This window comes from Beta vulgaris, chromosome 8 (genome assembly GCF_026745355.1).
Source record: "Beta vulgaris subsp. vulgaris cultivar EL10 chromosome 8, EL10.2, whole genome shotgun sequence".
Classification (NCBI taxonomy): Eukaryota; Viridiplantae; Streptophyta; class Magnoliopsida; order Caryophyllales; family Amaranthaceae; genus Beta; species Beta vulgaris.
This window is the reverse complement of record NC_079209.1, coordinates 51,245,309-51,255,290: the sequence shown is the minus strand read 5'-3', so window position 1 is coordinate 51,255,290 and position 9,982 is coordinate 51,245,309. Positions and strand designations below refer to the sequence as shown.

The following is a 9,982-nucleotide window of genomic DNA, read 5'->3' as shown; positions in this document are numbered from 1 at the left end:
ACAATCCAAGATCATGGCACCATTAAAATAAAAATTATTAATGTACAGTGGAATCCAACTCAACATCAAAAATTATTTTTAAATAGTTTATCAGGAGCGGATAATCTACCCACTGGGTAGATGTAATTATGTTTCCACCATTAGTGGTCTACATTAAAAATATGGCTGATCATTTACTGCTTTCATGAGTTTTAACTACTGTTCAAGTGCAGAAGAAAGTAGTTATTTCCTAACAATAGAATTACTTCCTGAAAATTATCACCATCTGTACAATAGTAGAAGATGTAAGCGACACAGATTATAGGCAAATAAGAAACATAAATTGTTGAGTTACTCATGGAATTAAAGTACGATTTCTAAAGTAAATTATTCTTGCCAAAAAGTAAAAGTTTCTCAATTATGTCAAAAAATGAGCTCAATTCATCCCATACTCCAATTCTCATATACCTAAAACAATTCTTTTGCCTCATAAATTTCTAGTTTTCTACCAAGATTGCAGGTTCTGTGACATTGAAAAAAAAAATTTGATCAACAAGTATATATGTTTATGAAGGTGTTAAGTTGTTGTCATTGCTTTCCTGTTCACTAGTTGATGGACCTAAAGGTGAAGTTGTTGGTGGCGTCGCAGGAGATGATGTTGATGGCATGTTCTTTGGTGGTGGAGGGATGTATTTCCGCAGTACCCTTTCTTTATTTTCCTTCCACCATTCCTCAGCTTGTTTCTCGCGAAACCTTTCTTTGCTACAAAACACAATTTGAAATAAGAAAGATTCTAAGTGAGATGCTGATAAAAAAACTAGAAGTATATTATGTTCTTAACTTACAACTAGAGGTGGGCATGGGCCGGGACGGCACAAGCCCACTTGAGGCCCGGCGCGCAGTGGCGGATCCAGAAATTCAGAAATGGGGGTACGGAACAATGAATAACTAGATTCATAAAATATATCATTTTTCCTTCCCTAATCTTTGGCTATATTTTATTTTTTTGGAGCCAAATTTCGCCTACTTTAACCAAAATACCATTAATATATAAGAAAAAAATATCATATGATATAAATGCTCCGATACAAGATGTGGATAAAGGTAATGAATTTGAATTTCGAGGAAATTTTGAAAGATAAATTATTGTAGAAGAATTTTTTTAAAATTTGTTGTTGATATAAGTCACATAATCATGTTAATGGAATAAGGTGAAAAATGATTATTAGAAGAAAAAATGATGACTTAATAAGTACATAGAAGTGAGATAAAAAAATACAAAATAACCCGACAATTTTAATATAAGTTAGCAACTTTCTATAATTCATATTGGTGTATGTATAATAAGAATTGCATATTTAACTTCTATATAAGTTATTCCTTTTATTTAGGAGGGCCTGAAAGAGTAAGAGGAAGAAAAAATGTTGCTAAAGAACATTTGAGAAAAAAGAAAGAGTAAGAAAAAAAAGAAAGATTGAAAGGTAGATTACAAGAATTGAACATGCAACCTCACACTCTTTTATCAATTTCCTCTCCCTTACCACTGAAACAAACACTAGTTTTGATAAAAATCTGCATGTGTAAACTATATATATCTGCTTTTTCTAAATTAATGGGGGTACAGTTGTACCCACTGTACCCCCAGTGTATCCGCCCATGCCGGCGCGGCCCGTTGTCCGCTACGTGGGTCGCGGGCCTATCACGGTCAAGAAATTTTATTTCCGGTCCGCACTGGCACGAGCCCGCTTGGGCCAGCCCGCGGGCCGAACGCTCCTTTCCTTTGTTTTTTACCCTTAAACGGTCAAAAAATACAACATAAAACATGGGCCGGCCCGCGGGAAGCACGAGCCCGCCCCGTGGACAATTTTTTAAAATTTCAAGCCGGCCCGGCATGCCCCGCCACTCATGGGCCCGGCCCGCCATTTACTCAAGCCCGCGGGCCGATCCCGTGAACAGGCCCAGCCCGACCCATGTCCACCTCTACGAGTTACAACTTAAGTTCTAAACATAAAATGTAATAAAGTTACTTTGTTCAAATTTTTTGAATTGTATGTTATGTTCGATGCAATAATGCCTCATTATAGTGATGATGCAAGGGACAAAAGGAAGTTTATGCTAACAAATGAGGTGCTTAGTTCAGTAATCATGAATTTTTCAGGAAGTAAAAAGAATGCTAAATCTTTCTGATAGATATATATTACCTAAATTTGACTTGTCTGAAAACTTTTGTACCGTTTCGAAGTTGAATGAAAGTTACATAAACTCCATGTTCAAATTTCTCTTTACATTCCCTTAATCCGTCACTCCTTGATGAACCTTGAGATGACCTTGTTGTCCTGTTTTCCCTACTGTCATTAGTTGCTGTCTCCGTCGTCGGTGAAGGTGATGTATCATTATTACCAGCTTCAACTCCTCCATTATTTCCTTCTTGCTTACTTGAAGATACATCAACTTCATCTAATAAAGCTGAACCATGTTTATCACTTGTATCATTTGTATTATCATTAGATGTTGATAAGTCCGCCATTATTGCTGGGTCTAAAGATATAATCTTATGACTATTTGTAGAAGAATTTTCCTTGTTAACTTGACTACTTTCATTTTGTAGATTTTGTTGTTGTTGTTCTGTTGTTAAGGAAGTTTGAGAAATGGATGCTTCATTTTGGTTTGCTTCTATGAATGATAGAATCATGGCCTTCAAATTCTCAGTTTGATCAGCTTCATCTAGAGACCACTTATTGACCATATCCTTGAGCTGGATGTACATATATGAATATAAAATAAGGTAAGAAGCATTCACTATAGATGACATATGTTATCAACAAGTTAGTATATAAATTTACCTACGTTACCTGGACTCTTCAGTTTACCTTAAGTATTTAGTGTTGGACATTTGACATTCTAGAAAGGATAAGAAGTTAAGAACGCTTCTGAATTCTCCATTTTAGGCACAAGAAACTTTTTTCATGGAAAAAGTTGAGTTTAACACTTGTACACATACGTGAATCTTGCATGAGTATTATCCGAATTCAAACAACATAGATATTTTTTTACCATATAGTGAAAATAATCATATTCTTTTGTATGTCCAAGCAAAATATTGTTATTGTATGATTTAAGGGTTATAGAGCAAATAAGAGTACCAACATACTAGAAAGATATAAAACCCATCATCTCTTATCCTCATACTCGCTTTGTACGAAATAAATTGTCTAGTTGTACCTAAATTAATTATTAAAAGTACATCCTTCTTGATAGATAATGTAAAAGTAAGAATATAATAATATAGACTCATAGTGGAAAGAGTTAGTGGATGGTCCCACATTATTAATCTACGAGAGTATTGATATACAAATAGTTATCGGATAGGGCCATGTCACATGAATTAAGTGTAAAAGTGGGTTCTTGGGGCTTAGTCAAGGGCATCAATGTCAACACAATTGTTATTAAGGGCTATAAATAAAAAATGCATGGTGATTACAATGATTGCCTATTTTCATATAAGTTATTAGGAGAATTTTCTATGGACTGCCAATTGATAAAACATCATAGAGGACATATATAATAGAGGATAAATATTTGAATAGGGATGAATTTACATACTATTTTGACAACTTGAACAAATACCTGAACAATAAAAGATCTAACAGCTTCCTCTGCAACATTGGACGTGGAAGATTGCTCCGCCGCAATTAAAGCATTGTCTTTAGCATTCTTTCGTAGATTTTGAATCTCCTCATCTTGGAAATCACACTTTTGCTTTAGATTTTTAAGCTGAAAGTAAATCAATAGAAAACAAAGCAATCTAAGTAACATAAATTACCATGACATGAAGTATAAAATAGTGGTTATATCTTATAGTACATTGTTTTGAAGCTTTGAAACTTCCTGGCTTAGAAGTTCATTGGACTTCTTGAGACTATCAAGAACACCTCTTGAAAACACTGGAGTCCCAGGGCGAGGAGGACTTGGCCTTCTGGCATATGGTGAAGATGGTCGCGAAGGCGAGCTGCTACGAAAAGGAGGTGCTGGAGGAGGAGGTGGTGTAGTAGGCCTCAAAGCAGTTTGAAGAGCAGTTGAAGAAGGAAAAGCAACATCTTTAAGTTGTTGAAATGATGGCACTTGTGAAGCTCGAACCATACCAAATGATTCTAATCTACCTCCATACCTTTGACTCTTAACCTCGAGATATTTCACTGGTTCTGTAGTAGGGCATAATAACAGTCTAGAAGATCTTGTTTCAGCCCTGTCAATCCTTTCCTTGGTGCTATCGATTGAACGACGAGGCACAGTAGTTTGTTTCTTGCTAAAAATAGACACATTTCCAGTAGTAGTAGCCTTAAGTTTGTTGTAGCAAGCATCGCAAACACGATGTGGCTTGCTTGGTGTAGGAGCAAGAGCGGCTCTAACGGCTTTTTTAGAGCTACATGCATGACAATGTACAAGACCACAATTATAACAGTTGTGCCTTTTTCTTGTAAAACCAAATGCTTGGCGACACCCTGAGCATACTGACTGATCAGCTCCGGAAACCCATTTATGGATACAAATTACAGCAGTGAAATTTGAACCGCATGCTACACTTTTTACATGTCGTTCTTTAAGTGCCTCTACCAAAGTTGGGGACTTACGGTCTTCTGTATCACCATGTCCAAGTCTTCCATTTGCACCTTTACCCCAAGTATATACCTCACTTCTTGAAGTGAGGACCGCGACATGGTGTGCTCCACAAGATATCTCTTCCACAAACTCACCAACTAGTTTTTCTTGAACTAAACAAGGTACTTTCCCATCAGCTTGTGGATTTCCAAGTTGTCCATTTGATGCACTACCCATTGTGAAGACATGGCCTGATGTTGTAAGCGCAACTGTAAAGTCATGTCCACATGCGATTTGAGAGAAGTTGTATTCAATCAGCGCAGACACACACGTCGGAAGCAGATATGTGTCTTTGCTTCCATGACCTAAGCGATATTTGTCCCCATCTCCCCAAGTAAACAATTTCCTAGAAGGAATGCCACTAGCAGAAGCAGAAGGACTCATAACCTCCACAATAGCTGCAGTGTGCCAAACTCCACATGCTACCTTAATAGTTTTTAACCCGCTTAATTGTTGAACTTCCCTTGGATAAGGAACAACCTCGCGATCACCATGCCCTAAAACTCCGAAACTTCCATCACCGAATGTGAAGAGTATACCATTACAAGTTGTTAATGCTGAATGCCAAGTACCACAAGCAATGGAGAAAACCTGAACACCTTCTAAAGGACCTGAAATTCTTTTCGGAATCCAATGACTAGCATCAGTGCCATGGCCTAATAGACCAGCATGATGCATACCATCTCCCCATGTGAATAAATCACCCGATGTTGACACTGAGCATGAATGGTACTCACCACATGCAACAAAGTCTACATTAGTAACAGCAAGAAAATCAACAAGGCGAGGACGAGTAAAATCTCTATCAATCCCATGACCAAGTCTTCCTCCGGATTCTTCACCCCAACTGAAAACCTCACCTTGTCTAGTTACAAGAGCGACATGGCGGGCCCCACAAGCTATTTGATGAACATCAAGAACTACGTTTGATTCTAAGGGTTTTGGAGTTAAAACATCGGTTTTACTAGTGCTTAATGAGTTGCCAGAACCATCTGTTATACCACCTCCATCAGACCAAAGTTCGCCCCAAACATAAACATCTCCTAGTGACTCAATGTCATCTGGTCCTGAACCTTGGCTTGAACAACTAGGAGCGCTCGAAACACTACTTCGAAAACCATCTGCGCTAAGTCGAAAACCGTCTCCTGTGCTTCCTCTTGGTTGCATATTTGCCTGCTCAGACCCAACATCTGATCCTAAAGAACCAAAATCAACAGATGTTCTACCACGCGTGTTGGAAGTAAACTCTAGAGCACCACCAGATGGACGACCATTTTGACCATATTCACCTTCATTTACCTGATTAACCAACAAACATAAATTGTTGTAAAGCTCTAAAAACTAATCATGTTTGCCAATATTAGTTGATAAAGATATAAAATAACCAAAATGTATGCATCGAAAAATAGCCACATGTGTACTTACTTCAACTATTTCACTTCTTGTGCGTCTATTTCGTTGCTGGCCAACTAAAGCCTTAAGACCCGCGAGCCAAACTTCTGCCTCAGCTTTGTCTTTACAAATCTAGCATAGATGGTGTGATTCAGGATGAGAAATAGAAAATAAAGTCTTTTTCTCGATCTCTACTTTTCTTGGCCCACAACATTTAATTCAATATAATATTCTTCCCTTCTATGATCCACATATCTATTTCTTTTTGCTAAGAAGTGGATCAACTACTAAAAATCATGAGTAAATGGCAAAAAAAAAAAAAAAAAAGTGAAACGTTGAAATTGTTACTAACCAAGTCAAGGGACCTATCGCCGTTATTATATATAAGTGAAAATGACAAGTAATCCTTCTCGGGACGCAAGAATCTACGAAACACAGCCTATAAAATAAAATTGAAATCAAGTTTAGAAATATAAATGTATCTCAACTAGACTTCCAATGACTATATACTTCATAAAAATAGGGAACAAAAAGAGATAAGTAGTTATTTCGTAGTTTATCTCACAGTTCTTTGGCCTTGGATGATTCTTGAGACTAAAGATAACTTTAAATTTCTTTCTTCTCCATGTGATAACCAAATTAGAGTCGTCTCATCCTGTATATTTTCATACATACTAATTAGCAAGATCTCTTATAAATAAAAGAGTATGTTACATTAAGGACGAAGCTAGACTTGGACAGGGGTATAGGCAAAGCAATGTTACATGGCACGAAATTCGAGTCGAAATTCGAGCACACAGTGCGCTACCCTCAGTTAATTCAGTTATATACATATATATATATACATATATACATATATATACATATATATATACATAGAAAACACTTCAATGTAAATAATAGAACAATTTTGTAGATTAAGGATAAGAAAATAGAATAAGCACCGGAGAAAGTCTGAATGGGCAAAATTTGGGTTTCCCTTTTCTGCTGTACTTGATTAATTGAGTACCTTTCTTCAAAGTAATGAGTGCCTACAAATGTTGAAAACCAAATTAGCCACCTACACTCATAATTTATCCTATCTTATCAATTAGAGAGTTCAGATTATCTGAAAAGAATATTATCTTATTTGAATAACAAAAGGTTAAAAAACATGTTAAAATGTTGATGTGCACATTTAGACGAGGAATGATAAAACGCTAATCGATAGTGTGCAGTTTGCACACTATGAGAGTCAATTTTGTAATTTCAACATATTAACACAAATAAATAGAGGTTAATTTATAGATGACAAGTTCTCAAACAAATAATTAGGGGTCGATTTATAATTAACCAGTGGATTAAACTCACAAATAGGAATTCCTCTAAATAATTAGTTGCATTTTGGGGAGAAGAAGCTGAGGGAAACATACTAATCGATGCAAACTTTACTTTTTGGCATAGATCAAAATCCTACTTTTTGACAAAAAGGTTGTTTTTTTATATTTTCATTAAATAAAAGAAATTCAAAAAAAAGTAACCTTTTAAAAAAAACTATGGTTGATAATGGACAGAGTGCCTACTATTAATTAGCGATTTATCATCAATCTATTTTAGACCTTATTAAAGGATTTTATTCACATGATATAACTAGTGAGAGATATATAAGATGTCACACTCATACATCTAATACTTTTAAAGTACGTCTTGGATGTAATATGTTACACCATAACTAATTATATAACAAAGTATCACACATACATAATTATAAACTCCAACAAAAATAATAGGGACTAGACAAATAACGACATTGATTTAATGTAATTTTACCATTTATTTCATTTCATTTGAGTTTTTCTAACAACAGAAGCTATAAATTTTAAATTATTACGCCATAAATTATGGTATAACAATTACACCTAACAATCTAAAACAACATAAAACATTATACAATTATCACTTTCCTAACAACACATAACATAATTTCATGCTTTCTTAAAAACCAAACAAAAAGAGAATTAAATAGCCAATATCATGTTTAATCAAGGACAAGGGGCCAATAAGCTTTATCTACCACTTTCCTCTTTACTCTTTTGAATATCCTCGTATCATCTGTAAGGATGTTTTAGGTCGACTTCAGATTAGGAGTCTTGTCCTAGTTTTTCTTTCCGTATATATAAAAAAAATCATCTTAAGAAGACACAAAAATATAAATAAAAAGGCAATTACTTGATCAACATCACGGTCAGAATGGCCATAACTAACAAGATCTGCCATTCCATCTGAAATAAATTCTGGAAAAATGGCAACCCTGCTTTTGATTTTGCTTTACTAACTGCATCTGCTCCTTTATCCTCTTTATCTTCATAGATGTTATTTTCTTTCCCTTTTTCGGCCTCTCATCAAAATCAATTAAGGATTAAAAGGAAATTTTTTTAAAAAATTTGTTCTTTTTTGTTCAGAACATGTTGTTGGATCAAATTAAATTGGGTATAATCCAATTCTAATATATTGATTTGAGTTAATTTTATGGAGGATTGGAGATCAATTTATGGATATCTGGGGAAGAAAACATTTTCATTTTTAAGTAATTTTCGTTGAAGGAAGAAACTGAAACAGTTAGAGAGAAAGAGGAGAGAGAGAGAGTGTCTATGTGAATGTTAGACATGAATTTAGGACCATTTTTTTGTAGCTTCACCGATTTTGGCGCACTTGCATGGCTATGTTAATTTTTTACTTTAGCAATAAACTTTTATATTTTGTGAATTTCAAGGAAAAGGAAAATTATATATATATATTTTTTTACTCATCAAATGTCAAAGAACAAAAAAAAAAAAATTACCTTCCCTTATGACGGAAATTTTTTACACAATGTGTCTGTTCTAACTGTGCACGTCAATATACATATTTGATTTTAGATATCTCTCATTATATATTAGTAAAATCATAATGGTTGGATATTAATAAAATATACATTAAGACTTTCTAAATTGAGTTGGAGTCAATTTGTCATTTTCGGATCAAATCATAAAAAATATGTTTAACTTATATCCAAATTGTAATAGGATAATTGGTTATTAGCCATGGATGTGATTGTCTTGCATGCATAATGTATGTCTATCGTCTACTATGATTAACCTTTATAAGAAAGACCCCTCTACCTTGCTTTCATGTAGTAGGTCGTACATAAATATTGGAGGAGAAAATTAGCATAGATGGTCGTCCCCTCTCTCTCTAAACATTAGTTATGATTTTACAATTAGTTCTTATCCCAAGCGATATCTCCCGAATTATTTACCAACGTGCATTTGAAGTCTTCAAAAATAGAAATAGTATATTGTCTTTAAATGCATTTTTCCTTACAAAGACCAACATGAGTATTGTAGTGTAGTTGGTTAGTGTATTAGCATATCAAATGAGAGGTTATGAGTTCAAGTCTTGAAACAAACATTTTTATTGCTTAATGTCAAATTACTTGTGTGGGGGACGGGAAAGTACATGTGGCAACATGAGATTTGTTTGTCTTGGGTTTTAAATATATAGATATAGATAACTTGTATTGAGATTAATTCTCTGTGTTGTAGTTAGTAGTATTGAGCTCATTTATTATGTGTATTTTGGTGTAAACATTAGAGCCCACTAATGTAATTATTAGGTTATATATAACTCAAGGGAAAATATTGTTTCCTTACAAGTTGGTAGTGGCCTGAAAAGGTTGGCGCTGTTGGTGGCACTAGGTTTGTGCTATAAGAGCTAGCGGTTAGATTTGCATTGGGAATGGTGGTTGTTGGTGGAGATATAGAGTATTGGTATGATTTGATTCATGTTACTTTTGTCTAAGTTTGGTTAAAGTGTTAGGATTTGAACAATGTAGGATATAGAGACTTTTCGATATGGTGAGTGCTTTGATGTTAGAGCGTTCGCTCTGGTTCGAAAGGAAACAAGCAAAAGATGAGGAAAACATCTAGTGGAG

General features: G+C 34.8%; 1 protein-coding gene across 2 annotated transcripts; it reads right to left on the bottom strand.

Annotated features, from left to right (window-relative positions):
• Positions 1-304: 304 nt before the first annotated feature.
• Positions 305-8,782, bottom strand: LOC104901687 (hypothetical protein). Of its 2 annotated transcripts, XM_010689283.4 has the most exons (9): positions 8,239-8,782; positions 6,975-7,061; positions 6,596-6,685; positions 6,383-6,469; positions 6,064-6,162; positions 3,844-5,937; positions 3,607-3,753; positions 2,181-2,734; positions 305-741 (listed from the first exon to the last, which is right to left on the bottom strand). In XM_010689283.4, exons 1-9 carry the CDS (start codon positions 8,284-8,286, stop codon positions 546-548), a joined length of 3,402 nt encoding a protein of 1,133 aa, XP_010687585.2. In that variant the 5' UTR covers positions 8,287-8,782; the 3' UTR covers positions 305-545. The 2 variants fall into 2 exon arrangements, with proteins under 2 accessions (XP_010687585.2, XP_048491147.1); XM_048635190.2 differs by lacking the exons at positions 6,383-6,469; positions 6,596-6,685.
• Between the last annotated feature and the right edge of the window lie 1,200 nt (positions 8,783-9,982).